General features: G+C 32.6%; 1 protein-coding gene across 6 annotated transcripts in view; it reads right to left on the reverse strand.

Moving 5' to 3' along the window:
- Positions 1-15,226, reverse strand: part of LOC118180955 (uncharacterized) — a 196,124-nt gene that overhangs the window by 43,589 nt on the left and 137,309 nt on the right. For all 6 annotated transcript variants that reach the window (XM_085816646.1, XM_085816644.1, XM_035350038.2 and 3 more), the window contains exons 10-11: positions 13,494-13,608; positions 1,929-2,032 (exon numbers count right to left, since the gene is read on the reverse strand). In XM_085816646.1, coding sequence (XP_085672772.1) covers positions 1,929-2,032; positions 13,494-13,608 — 219 coding nt within the window. The remainder of the gene's footprint in view (positions 1-1,928; positions 2,033-13,493; positions 13,609-15,226) is intronic.

The raw sequence follows: 15,226 nt of genomic DNA on the forward strand, positions 1-15,226 counted from the left end.
AATGTTTTAAACATTATTTATGGCTGTTAAATATTAAAATAAAATTTAATTTTGCATTTGTTTTAAAAATGATTTTATTATGAATGAGTATTTAAATAATTTTAATTCTATGCGTGATGTAATCAGCTCCCTGTTTGGTTGCTGAATATTTGTGCATTACCACGCCATTTTAAAATTTTATTATTCATCTCTTCGAATTCCTCGGATTTCAAATGGAATGGATATCTCCGTTTCGAAGACGAATGTTGTTATTGGTAATTACCAATTATTGGTATTGGAATAAAAAAATTGCCCTTTGAGACTTTATTTTGGCCAACCTGTCTTTCCTAATCAAAGATTTATTTATAAATTGTTAATAGCGTCAGAGAAAATTTTGGAGGAAACCTCGCTAATTGCTTCTTCAATGAAGTGCGAGATATTTGGATAACAGATGAAGATGGTTAAAAGATCCGATTCAATTATGATTTCGATTTTTTTGTGATTTGATTACTTATCAATAAACAAGAGGTTAAATTACTCAAAAAAATGTAAGTACATATTTTTCTTTTATTTTATAATTGTATACTTCAATTTTTGTTAAAAAAATTAATACACTATTTTCAAAAATTGCTGAGATAATTATTGTCACACATGTTTTAATGTTAATTATATTTTATATAACGTATTTTAAAGTATTTGAATTTAATAATATTCTAATTTTAAATGTTGGTAGGATGGTTTTTAATTCGATATTCAATTTCAGTAATATTTTAATCTAATTAAACGTTGGCACAATGTTTTTATAGCGGTGTTTTTATTCTCTTTTTTGCTATATGAAAGTAATAATAGCTTTACTTTAGTACTTTATACTCATAGTAAATGTATTTATTTACACTTGCCTGCCATCTTAAAAAACGACATTTTCAACAAAAAATTAATCCATTACTTTTAATGATATTTTTTTTTTTTTTAAGTTTCGAATACTTTACTATGCGCAAAAACAGCGTTTTTCAAGATGGCTGACGTTTGTAAAATTTGCGCCAACGTAAATCGCCAAAAATCCGTGCAACCGTCTACCAAAGTAGCACCAAAATGCCTTACAATATATCCTGCAAGAGATGGCGCAACCAGGGCTCCAGTCAACTAAAATGCTTTTGATCACTACTAATAGATGGCGCCACACGAGCACCTCTTTTGTTCAAAGTTTACTTATTCTACGGACGGCGGCACAGGAGCCTCCGTCGCTAGTAATCTCTGAGTTCTAGCACAGCATGTGTACAAGTACTTCCATATTATTGGATACAACTTACTCGATTCTTCAAGCATTTAAAAGTCAAGTATCATATATTGGTAAAGGCCGTTAATGGTCGATTGCCTCTTACTAAGTGATAAGACATAGACATAGACATAGTTATAATATGAAGGAAATATAATAATGTTAAGTAAACCTAGCGCCAGAGTGTCGCTATGGTAAACAAAGTGAATTTTAAAGAATGCATTTATTCTATTGTGGTTTATGCGCTGTCGGCGAAGTAGGTTTAATTAAATCTAATAAGTTAAATGAAATGCAAGAAAAAATGCGTATAATTTAATATTTCGTACAAGGAAGTCATGTGGTGTACACATTAGATTTTTTTTTTAAATAAAGGAAATAAATTCATTAAGACACTCTACGATGAAGATCGCATCCATCTATCTTTCTAGTAAATATACTGGTTCCAAAATCACTGACATATTTGTCCTCATGGTCGATACATCTGTAGGGAGACAGTAGTTATGAGCCGTAAGAAGGCTCTTTTGAAGAGTATAATTCACATTATTGCAAGGGTAAGGGAGAAAACGTATCGTATTTAATATTTTAACGATAAAGTAGAGTGTTTTACTTATTTCGGGACACCTAATGCTTTTTAATTTGGCATTAAGTGAATAAAATTAAAGCCAATACATACCAATTTCTCTTCAAAAGGCTTTCCATCTTCTCTTACAAAAGGAGCTCCAGCTCCCGGTTTGCCCCATGGATTGTATAGATCATTGGAATCGTCTATGTGAGGACCTGAAAAGTGAGTTACGAAGATAATTTCAGAATTATAATTTTTTTATTATTTTCAAAAAGGACTTTTTAAATATACATGGAATGCATTTAGAGACATAAGGGTGTTAAAAAGAAAAATTAAATTGAACAAATGAAATTTTGACCAAAACTGAGTATTTGTATCTAAAATGTATTTATTTAATTATTATTAAAATGGAAAGTTTTGTAACATATTAAGAATATAAAGACGATTTCTTAAAGAAGGCTTGTAGGATAACGTTATATAATATAGAAAAAAGAACACTAGAAGAGAAACATAATATATTCTGATCAGGAAAAATAAAAATAAAATTTTTCATTGTCCATCCAGGGAAAACCATACTTGAAATGCTATCTCTACTATTATAAAATTAAGAATCTAAATAAGTATGTGAGTCCTTCGTTATGGGAAAAGACGGTGCCTCCTGGGACCCCCAATTTTTGGATAAAATTAGACCTGCATCTGAACGTGTACAAAGCCTGAATTTTGAATTTCGAAGCATTTTTGAATTATCGCATATTTTTTCGAATTGAATGTACTCCACACGTGAAAAGATTCGTGAAAGATTCGTGAAAGATACGCGAAAAGCAGTGCATAAATTATTTTTGCATTTACAGAGTTATAATGATGCACTCATCTTTTATGATTTAAAGCACCAGAAATAAAAAAAAAAAAATGAAAATTGCGCAGAATAAAAATAACGAAGTACCTAAACGAAAAACATCTGATGTGAACACCACATGAATTTCTTGTACGGCCTATTAAATTATACACACTTTTTGCTGCGTTTCATTTTAAACTTATTTCCTCGAATTTCATTAGAGATATAAATTTCATTAGATTCTCATTCAATTATCACTTCGTGGTAAAGGAAAAAAAAAAAAAAAAAAAAAAAAAAAAAACCCACCTCAAAATATCTTTATTAAAAATTATAAAATAGGAAAAAAAAGTATAAAAGACCAAATACAGTTTAAAGCAGTTAAAAAAGATTTTTACAATTAAAATTAGAGTTTCCACTCAATAACAAGCAACTCGGCCAGTGGGCAGGAGGCCAGATTTTTCGGTACACAAAACTTTCGTTCACTTTTGGTCCCACTCGGCTAAAGGACACTAAAGTTGATGCAGAAATTGACTTTATTTGCTGTTCTACTAACAGTTTCAAATGTAAACCAATGGCGGCTTCGTTAGGCTTAGCAACGCTACTTTTAATTTGCTTGTTAAAAGATTTAATTCTACAACTATTACAAATAGATTCACTAAAGCCATAAAAACCTTAACTGGAACATAAAAACAACATAATGTAATCACTTTTAAAGCAAAAAATGCACAATTTACCAACATATAAGGGAGGAAAAAACTGAACTAACCGAGCCGGGTAATAGAGTGGGTATTAATATACACTGAAGTGACAAAAGTCATGGGACCGACCTAATATTTTGTCGGTCCTCCTTTTGCTCGGCGATGTGCAGCAACTCGACGTGGCATGGACTCAACAAGTCGTTGGAAGTCTCCTGTAGGAATATTGAGCCATGCTGCCTCTATGGACGTCCATAATTGTGAAAGTGTTGACGCTGCAGGGTTTTGGGCACGAACTGACCTCTCGATGATGTCCCATAAATGTTCGATGGGATTAATGTCGGGCGATCTAGGTGCCCAGATCATTTGCTGGAATTGTCCAGAATATTCTTCTAACCAATTGCGAACAATTGTGGGCCGGTGACATGGCGCATTGTCATCCATAAAAATTCCATCGAGTACGTGAAGTCCATGAATGGCTGTAAGTGATCTCCAAGTAGCTGAAGGTATCCATTTCCAGTCAATGATCGGCTCAGTTGCACCAGAGGACCGAGTTCATGCCATGTAAAAACAGCCCAGACCATTATGGAACCACCACCAGCTTCAACAGTGCCTTGTTGACAACTTGGGTCCATGGCTTCATGGGGTCTGCGCCACACTCGAACCCTACCATCAGCTCTTACTAACTGAAATCGTGACTCATCTGACCAAGCCACGGTTTTCCATTCATTTAGGGACCAACCGATATGCTCACGAGCCCACGAGAGTCGCTGCAGGCGATGTCGTACTGTTAGTAAAGGCACTCGAGTCGGTCTTCTGCTGGCATAGCCCAAGGAAGACAAATTTCGCCGCACTGTCCTATCGGACACGTCCCTAATACGTCCCACATTGATTTCTGCGGTTATTTGACGCAGTGTTGGTTGTCTGTGAACACTGACAACTCTAAGCAGACGTCGCTGGTCTCGGTCGTTAAGTGCAGGTGGTAGGAAACTGCGCTGTCCATGGTGGGATGCTATGCCTGAAATTAGATACTCTCGGCAGGCAGAGGTAGGACGAAGGACATTTCGCTTACTGCCAAAAGTTAACAGGGAAATAAAGACCCACTGTGCTAGCCTAACACAGTTCTTGACAGGTCATGAACCATTCCCAGTATACCTGAACAGATTCAGACTTAGGAATACTCCTTTCTGCGAATGCGGAGAGGAAGGCGACACGGACCATTATTACTTCCATTGTGTACATACAAGAACCTGGCACTTGAAGAAACCAGCGGACTGTGCCTGGGCAATGTGGACGACTAACACACTCAAAAACAGAATAGCCTTTGAAAAAATAGAGAAAATCTCAGAACACTGCCTAAGCAGAAACAACCGTGGATGATACTATAATGTTTCAAAAGTTCAGAACTTAAAGCAGATAACCAGAATAACGCTCAGTGCCTTGCAGTTAACAATATGTAAAAACTATTATTAGTTTATAATATTCAACCTTGTTACTCTGGAGTCTTTCCCGCCGTGATGGTATATAATTCCGTTTGGTTCATGTCCGTGGTCGGAAGCCATCATAGCGGTGCACTCACTCACTCACTCACTCATTCTTGACACTGTGGATCTCGGAATGTTGAATTCCCTAACGATATCCGAAATGGAATGACCCATGCGTCTAGCTCGAACTAACATTCCGCGTTCAAAGTCTATTAATTCTCGTCGTGCGGCCATAATCACGTCAAAGCCTCTTCACATGAATAACTTGAACACAAATAAAAGCCCTGCCAAAGCACTTCGCATTTATACACTTTCTACGCGATACTACTGCCATCTGTATATTTGCATATTGCTATCCCATGACTTTTGTCACTTCAGTGTATACGTTTCGTGCAGTCGATCGCAACCAAAAAGGAAGGTGCACAACTTCATGTTATAGCAATTCCATATACAAAATTTTAACCTTTCTGCGGCTACATATGAATTAATATGTACGTACAAACTTCATAAAAAAATCTCTTCAGAATCCATTTTGGGAAAAAGGGTCCTTTATTCTATCCGTACGTACAGATGCCAAACTAAAACATCTTTCAAGTCGATTCAAGAGCGGTCAAAGTGAATATTTTCGTTAAAATATGAGACACGAAATTTTTTGCGATTGCAATACTTCCTTTGTTTCGTAAAAAGAACAGAGAATGTTTTAAAAGAAGTTTATTGTGTATTTTTTAAATGAGTAATATTGAAGTTTTCCTTAACATGTATTACTAACACTACTAATATAACAATATTACTCACATTGTTTTAGATATGTTTATTTATTTTTCAGTGCATAAAAGCATTTTGTTATTTAACAGTTATATACAGAAAATGAAATAAGGATCAATTTATTTATTTTCTTAAGATCCTCTCAAGTATATTTACGTGTTTTTGGTACATGGTTTTATTTTTTAGTATATACTGGCAATACTGATTGTTAGCTTAAATATCGATTGTTTCTTTTCTTTTTTTCTTGCTTTGTTTTTATTGAGGAATTTGATAATAAGGGAAACAGTAAGAGTTTAGTAGCATACGTTAATTCTTCAGTAAAATTCTTTTTTCTCACTACTTATACAACAAAACCTGGCGAAATTCTTTCATAGAACATCGACAAATATCAAGAAAGAAGCTTAATTGTAATATCATAAGATATGCATTCGGATTGAACGGACTAAATACAATGAATGCTCAAGTTTTGTACCAATTACTGACAGGCGTTTGAGAAAATCTCTTGGAAGTTAATTTGTAATTTCCTTAGAGGGCGCTTCTCTTCTCTATAGTGAGAATCTCGTCTTCTCTATAGTGAGAATCTCGTCTGTTGACTACGTGGCGTTGGTAAGAGAAGATGTGAGAATCAATGTGCATTTCTGGGTATTCAATAAAAAGATTTTTTAATGTTTCTTACTTACATGGAGAATTCTTTTTTAATATTATATGATGCATAAAAGCCAAGAACGCTGAATTTTGTGCCACTATTCTTCGTAAGGTTAAGTGAGCATGAGACAGTTCGATGTTCTTCCAAGTCTGAAAGTTTAGATTTCACATCTGATTAATTCGTAGTGTAATTAATGCCTTCAAATTTTCATATTTTATTGTGCAACAACAGTCAGCCTTTTGATTTCATCAGTGTGGATTTGAAACAGTGTTTGGATTACTCCTAAATATGTGCTATAATGTAGCTGTAATACCTTAATACTATCCTTTATTGTTAAGAAATGAATTTTGTATGCTTTTTAACTCTTCTTGCATAATGTACTTGAAACTGAAAGAGAAGCTTAAATAAGTGACATTATTATTAAATTAATTTGAAATATTTTCAGAACTTGATTTCGAAATGGAAATAGCAAAGGCAGAGCGAATTACGAGTTCAGTTCAGTTTAGTGATCTTAGTGGACTTTAACTGAATGAGCAAAATTTATTCAACAGCTCATATATTTCATATATACTTAATTAATTAGCTGAGTCATTGCTTGTGATTTAAGATTTGTAATTCAATTTAATATTTCCTTATTGAGTAACTTTTCGATTTTCTGCCATTAACTATGTTTGTTATAACCGTAAAGTTTCTCTTGTACTATTTTATGTTTATGTCAGGTGAATGCACTATACATTGATAAGTAAGTTGCCTACTTACATTTGAATTATTTTTATATTATAATATAGTGATAAATTTTACGAAAGGATCAGGTGGAAAGTGTGGAGAAAAATCTCCGAAAATTTATGTGACGTTGATAAGAGAAGACATGTGAATCACAATGCATTTTCAGGCATTCAGTAAAAGGATTTTATTATCTTTGAAATGATAGCTTCCTTTACAATATGTATAGACTTTAAATAGTCAGATAAACCTTAAAAATGATTTTCAAAAATTCAGGAGATGGTCTGACGATTTGCTGCCGTCTACAGTAGTATTCAATCGATTAGGGAACCCAGTCGCCAAATCCTAAAGGTGGAGAATCATCAACCACTCCCTTTTTTAGTTTGGGTTCCACTAAAGAGATAATAGGTTATTTCGAAGCAGGAGACATGAAAAATGATCTATGCCTTCACCGTGACTCGAACCACGGATCTCTCGATTACGCTCCGAGTGTGCTGACCACTACACCACGAAGGAGTGCTAGGAAGGCGGGAGAAATACCTTATAAAGCATATTCAAAAGCAAATCTGTTTCTCTTTTACTTATGAGAAACGTGGTTTATCCACATTTATTATTAGCTGTCATTTAGTGAACCAGGCTTCAACTGAATGTACGGAGTAGTTCTGGAATAACCAGATTCAGTAGTGTATTTTGCGCAAGAATTTCAGCGTCATTATCTAACATTCTTTATGCATAAGGAATGATGTATATGGGGTGTCTTTAACATGAATATTGAACAGTGTGTACTTCCAACATCTGAAAGCCTCAATGTATTGAATAACGTGGACTCGAATGGAGAGAAACCGCCTAGAGCTTTTACAGAGTCCATGATAAATTTCAATGGACAAGATAACTACAGTGGCATATTGCTTTTCTTTAAAAGGTAACAGATCAAAACGAGATGATTCTTGTGCTCTTTTTGAATAAGAGGGTAGTGGTTTCAATATCATTTTATATATATATGTTTTATTAATTTCGATATGAATTGAAGGCGAAGAATGGGCAGCCAAAGAACAATGTCAGCAGCATTATTTTTGTTTCTTTTCTTTTTCTTATCTTTCTTCTTTTTTGTTGACGGTTGCATATTGTTAGAAGTCCTGTGGAATTATGCAAGCGTTACGAATGCAGTGAATAATCTTCTGTCGATTATGTTGGTAAGACTCATGAAGTTTGTTTATTCACTATATGATTAACAGAAGTGCAATAAATCTTATAGAAAATAATCAGTTCCATAGTAAAAGACATGCACATCTGATAAAGTGAAACTTCGGTGCGCAATTATGAAAAATAAAATTTAACGGAAAAATGACCGAAGATTTCGTGAGCAGCCAGGAGGTGATACTGATATCCTGATTGCCTCAAAGCTTAGTTCTGCTTTAGGATGTTTCGAACTAGAAATATGACATTCGAAGAACCCCATGTACATGTATGTAAGAAAATGCATATTATTGAGATCATACACAATACATAAATCAATACATAAATCAAATTTTTAAAGGATAAGCGGTCTCACAAATTTAATATATAAATGTTGCTTGTAAAAAGGAAGAAGAGCTACCTGGTAGATTCACCCCAGCAAATTTTGGTTAACGTATCACTCTTAAACTGCTTGAAAGACTTATTAAATATATCTATGATAGACCCCAAAGCACGCCAAACTTTGAAATTATTTTCTTATGAAATCAAAATCTGTATTTCATTTTATTAAAATTTATAAATAGTTCTTAAGTTAATTAGGAAATGCTAGTATTAAAATTAAGCTAAGCAGCAATATTTTGTTTTAAGACGGAAAATATTTTGAACATTCTTATGAATGATTAAATAAAAAAAATCTAAGCTGAATTTTGAACAGATCACTTCATCACATTGAATTATCATCGACCAAAAGTGCTTGAATAAAATCTGAATTTGATAGCTTATCAGCAAATAGGATAAAAATCGATGACAAAATTCCACTCACAATGAAACACCATAAATGAACTAAATAAAAGCTTAAATTAAAATCAGAAGATAAGCAGTGCCAAAAACCAAGTTAAAAGGATTTGATGACAAAATAAACGCACTTATTTTTCTTGACTGCTTATTTTCTTTTTCTTTTGTTGAATAGGGAACAATAGTGACTGTCATTATAAGCTCGAAGGACCTAAAACACCGTTTTATGTTCCATTAACTATTACGTGACGTTTTGCAGTGCATAATATAGCACAATTAATTGATTCTTCCATACTTTCACAATCAGCTCACGTAAAAGCCCTTTTTGTATTTTCTTCGCGTTAGTAGAAAATATTTATGAGCTAAGGAATATTCAGTTCATTACACGTTAAAAAAGCGGCATGTATAAAATTAAAGAATAATGATATTAACCTTTATCCTATTAGTTTTGCTTTGTTTTAAAATGTTGAGTTTCAAATTAATATAAATATACTTGGATGCTCGCTATGACGATGTGCGCAATAAGAGCTAAATTTAAGACAGAAAAGTTGACCCTAGTCTAAAAACAATGCAAAAGATTATTCTAAAAAAGCAGCTTTCTCATAGCCAGAAACTGTGTGTTATAGGTAGGTAAGACTCGCGCCAGCAGCCAGTACCAGTGGTTAATTCCTCAGAAAGCGTATAGTTTTCCTCACAGATTGAGTTCCAGGTGTCACAAAGGAAGTTCTCTTTTGTCTGCTTCATGATTTCGTGGTCCTTCATAATGTCACCCGAACAGCATTGTAAAAATTGCAGTTTTTTCTTAGAAGTTGCTATAAGAAGATAGCTATTCTTATGCAGATATACATGGAAAGAACGCTAACCTGCATGCAGCTATGAATTTTTATGAGTCTTTTTGGTTGTTTACTTTTGGCAACTGTATTGGGCTTCTAAATTCCATTCAATTCTTCGGAGTATGATTAAGATTTATTGCCCACTCAAAAAAAGGCGGGGGGATAGTTTTATATCTCCCGTTTTACTCAGCCGATTGATGAAATTCAGTCTACGGTTTTTGTGTCTCGAAAGCTCAACTTATGCATTAGATTTATTTGTTTGTTTTGATTTAGCTTTGTTTGTTTGTTGGTTGTGATAGATATTTTGACTTATAAGTAGACTTTTCCAGAAATGACATACCAATTTTTCTCGTATTTCGATTCTATGCCTTAAATTATGCCAAAGTGCCATGTTTTGTAAAAATCGAACGAATAATTTTTTGAAAAATTACCTCTCAAAATTTTAGCTCTTCGATGTTACTATAATTTGGCATATTTATTTATCAATAAAGTGGCTCACAAAATTGATCGGACATTTTAAATTCTTTGTATTCTTTAATGAACATAAAAACAAAAATAAATTAAAACAAACAGCAAGGCTTTTATTTTGATAATATATAAATTCAAAATTCTTTTTATAGTAAATAAATTTACAAAAATATGAAAATTAAATTCAAAAATCAATATCTTTATTTTTTAATGAGGAAAGTATTTTTGCAAAAATAGTTGGACACTTTAAGTAACATCCAAAAATGTCAAAACCAAATTTCATAGCGCATAGTTCCAAATTAAAATTTAACAATATAAATTAAGCTTAAAGAATTTGACAGCTTGGTTACAGCCCAGCATTTAGTACAAATAAATGAAACGTGAATTTCGAACATTAATCCTCTTTCAAAGAATGTTTAAAGTAGCTAGTTTTCCCTCATACTATTCCAGATTATGCAAAAAAACGCGTTTTTTAATATGGAAATTATTAATCTCAAAAGCTGTCGAAATAATACGATTTAGGTCGTTTGCATCCAGATCTAGTCATCGGTAGGATAAAATAAACGCTGCTTTCTGGTGACAAAAGAAGTTTGGAAGATGCTTTATTTCTTTGTATTTAGTAAAAACGTTTTTCACTCCAATATTTATCCTTTCGTCTCTGCTTTAAACTTTACTTACAGCTAAGTCGTCTAGGAAGAGAAAATCAGGCTTCCTGAAGATGCAATCGAAATTTTAAAAAGAATTTGACCATACAAAAATGTATGAAAATACAAATGTTGAAAATCTTAATATTGTGTCACCATTGGAAACAAATGTAGAAGAAGAATAGAAATAAATTTAGAAGGAACGAAGGCAAATAGAAGAAAGAACAACAATTTAAGGGAAAATCCACAAAGAAGTTGGGTGCTCAAGGCGAAAATACGTCAAATATACCAGCAAATAGGCTTGTGCTAACAGAAAAATACAAGAAATATCATCGCAAATGAAAGTCAACGGCTACTTTTCGTCTGAATGAATGTGTAAATTTATATTACGTCATAGAATATCATCATATCATATATGATGCCATAAATAGTGAATACCAATGTGTCTCAGTCGAATTAGTTGAAGATTCAAGAATTTATCCAAGGATGTATATGGATATCATCTAAAGATTTTTTCCCATTGATGAAACCCGTCTTTGCTTTTCATGCCTTCAAAATGCTTAGCCTCTAAAGATATTCAGAACCCTGATAAAAGTCGCTTCCCTATTTTATTCTGAGTAAACACTGTTGAAACGGAAGGCTTATATGAATGTCAGAAATATCAAGATGTTTCGAAAATATTTGTTATAAACAACAAACAAAATAAAGTTGGATGACTTTTTTAAAATATATTTGCAGAATGCCTGAAGAAAAATGGCAAGGCATTAAAAAGGAAAAAAAAAATATAAAAAGTATATGAGTATTTTTAAAAATAAAAAGTGAGTATTTTTTTAAAATAAAAAAATTGAAATTTTAGAAATGAATACTTTGACTAAAATATGAATAATATTTTAAAAAACTGAAAGTTGGATAATAAAACTGTATAAATCACAGTCATAAAAGTGTAAAGCGATGTATGCCACTCTTTCGAAATGTTGGTTATACGTCTTTCTCATTCATGTAATTTACTGGACAGCTCATTGAAAGAGTATTAACTGTGCTTTACTGTTTTTCTCTTTCAATGTATGCAGTTTTCAAATGCCTCGTTGTCTGGATCCCAAAGTTTTCTTTCAAAAGAAATTTAAATAAATAAAGCCAAATTCTCGAAAGTTTATAGTAATAAACACGTTTAAAGTACTCATTTTTGAATGAATAAACAGGAAATTTTAAAATAATTGTTTGAAGAAATATAATTTAACCATACAGCTCAAGCAATAATAATGAAATTCTAGAAAGGAAAAAAAAATATCTGAAAATAACAGCTATGATTAAACAATATAATATAAAGAAATATATTTGAAAGAATAAACGATGCACTTTTTTTAAGTTCGTGTACAATGAAAAGGAAATTGAAATTGGTTACTATAAATTAAAAATTTCTTTAAGTAAATTATTCATGACAAAAACGAAATAATGCGCCAAGATAAAGTTTCGAATTTTTTCGAAAGTTTCTCTTCAAATTTCACAAAATTTGGTATTTAGGCATTTTTTAAGGCGTAAAATAGAAATATGGAAAACAATGGCATGCTATTTCAGAAAGCGTCCGATTTTCGATTTTGTGTCGAAATATATATGTTAGAACAACCGCTATGTATAAATCTAATACATATTCTAAGTCACACTTTCAAGATATGAAAAACGGAAGTTGAATTTCGTCTATCAGCTCAGTAGAATGGGAGATATAGAATTATATCACCCTTTTTTTATTTTTGTTTTTAAGTGGTGTGCAGGTGTCTCAGATTTTGTCAATCGACTAGTGCTAGAATTTGCTATTGATCTGCGACAAATAATAATGAACATAAATTAACTATATCCATTTAAATGTTTGAGAGAAGTTTAATATTTGCAATTCCTCAGACGCTAAAAGGCGATGATGAAGCAGAACATTGAAGGAAGTTATCTTTCTGTTACTCTATGAATGCTGCCGTAAATCAGTATAGAATAATAGTATTCTATCGTATTGACTGACGTAATATGATAAACTTATTGTTATGATACCAGTCAGTTTAGCATGATAGAATAACAGTTTCAACACTTATTCTATCAGCACTATGTATTATGGAGCATATAGCTATGGTCTCTTGAAATTCTGTATTTAAACTTTTTTATGTGAAGAATAAATAAACAGTATTTTTTAAGCAATGTTTTCATTTGGCTTATTTTCTTGCTTATCTGAAACTGGTAGATGACCGGAAAATTTAAATACCATATTTGGATTCAGCAATATAAAATCTATTACATTCACTCAAAAAAGTTACATGAAAAACACTTTAAACGCAGAACAATATAACTAATTAAGCCAAAATCAAAAGATACTTATTCAATTCAAATGAATGATAACAAAATTCAAATACTTCAGAGTTGCAAAATGACATTAAAAATTAATCTAACAAATCATCAACATTTCTCCAAAATTGATCGCTGCAATAAATAATTTTATAGTTATTGTATAAAAATGCAAAGAAAAAGAATAGGCAATAATGGAAATATTGTTAAGAAATGACTTGTTTTTAAAATTGATGGACAGTTAAAATAGCAGATAAACGGCAAGGATTTCAGATCAAAATTCTCACCCATAGCTTTAATATTTTTGAGGGTGTTTCGAAGTCTTGTTCTTGGATGTCCACTTTCCGTCAAGTGAGGAGCTCCATCGCCCCCTCTGTTGCGTCTTAATCCCAAGATCAAACCCTTAAAGACAGAAAAAAAAATTATTTTTCTATCTTCATAAAGAGAGATTTTCGAAGAAGAATTTTGAAGAATCATCGTAATCAGAATATTAACCGCACAGTATTTAAAATCGAAATTTTATAATTGTAAACTCTCTACAAATGATCACATCGCCTATTATTAGATTACTAAAATATTAGCTATAGCAATAGCTGCTTATTATTACTTTATAGAAAGTAAGAGGAATTGAAAGCAATTAAACTAACATTTACTGTGTGGGATTCCTCACTTTGTAAAAGCTAAGTTACAGTTGAATGTGAAGAATCTTAAGAATTGATAAGGGAATAATCGCTTGAGTTCGTGTGACAAGAAACAACAAGATGGAAGGGTAAATAACCCTTTATTATTCAAATAAGATTTAACAGAACTCCATCTTGGAGTGTACAATAAAAGCCGACACTTGGGCTTGAAATTAAGAGGCTAAGAAGTAAACTAAAACTAATCTAAACTAAAAGAGATATAGCCGAAACTATCAAGATTCTAACCGAATTGGCCCCTTAACGATAATTGACTGCGAAGTTATCAAGGGCCTAAGTACGGCCGAGCGTAATAATAGCTTACGAGAGAGTAGCCTAAAAAGGCAGACGCGGACAGACAGAATGCCTGGTAACTTTCTCCCTAAGACCGGAGAACTTCGAAGTTAAAACCGCTCTTCCTCATTATGTATTCAGACGTGATTCTAAAACTACTTTCTGGCCTGAAGTTAAGAATCGACAGGAAAGGAACTTAAAATTTAACTGTTACTAAAATTAACATAATCCTTACAACTGAAACCTAACAGAGTACAAGATGATATCCATCTTAGGGTCTAGTCATATTATTGGTGATATGACACTTGCGCACATGGCAGTTCTGCGCAAGTGCCCTGTGGGAACATGAAATTTTTTAACAGGTGGAGAATAAGTGACACCTCTTCACAGCCTGTCAGAAACAATCAATCAGCATTATGATTTTTCTTAAGTATTGTTCATTGCTGTTTTGATGGTTGACGGTCGTTCTGAGTGTTTCTTATATATGTTTTCCCCAAATTCTTTTAAAAATATTTATGTAATTTATGAATTTTATGCTTGATGCTATAAAGCTGCTGTCACATATTTGATACCTTGCATCACTTACGAGAACAAAGATATAGATCATTCAATAAGAGAATGAAGCATCTGGCCTACGTACTCAAGTACAGCAATTCAAATTTCATTGTTCTATCGTGATATGGTATTAGGTATTAAATCATATTCTCTATAGTAAACTCATGTAGTGGAAAAATTACGGTATTATATTGGCAATAAAACTTTTCAAAAGCTCCCAGTCTTTTTCTCATGAATTTGAGATCGGACAATCCCTTTGATGCCATTTTTGACGATGCTGGCTGAATGGCGTCCGAAATAGATGAGGAAAATTTTGAATCAATATCTGGACATCAAGAGCGTCGGCTAAAATGACAGTTTGGTTATAAAAATCAGGATGAGTCCATAGACGATGGAGGGGGAAAAATTCAAAAATGAAATCTTTTACCACTTGGTTGACACTGCAATGAGTTCTTTAGAACAAGATTTTCTCAGCTGCAGCATCACAACAGTTA

The sequence above is a fragment of the Stegodyphus dumicola genome, chromosome 5 (assembly GCF_044657685.1).
Source record: "Stegodyphus dumicola isolate Sdum_Otavi_A_Nest chromosome 5, ASM4465768v1".
NCBI classification, from domain to species: Eukaryota; Metazoa; Arthropoda; class Arachnida; order Araneae; family Eresidae; genus Stegodyphus; species Stegodyphus dumicola.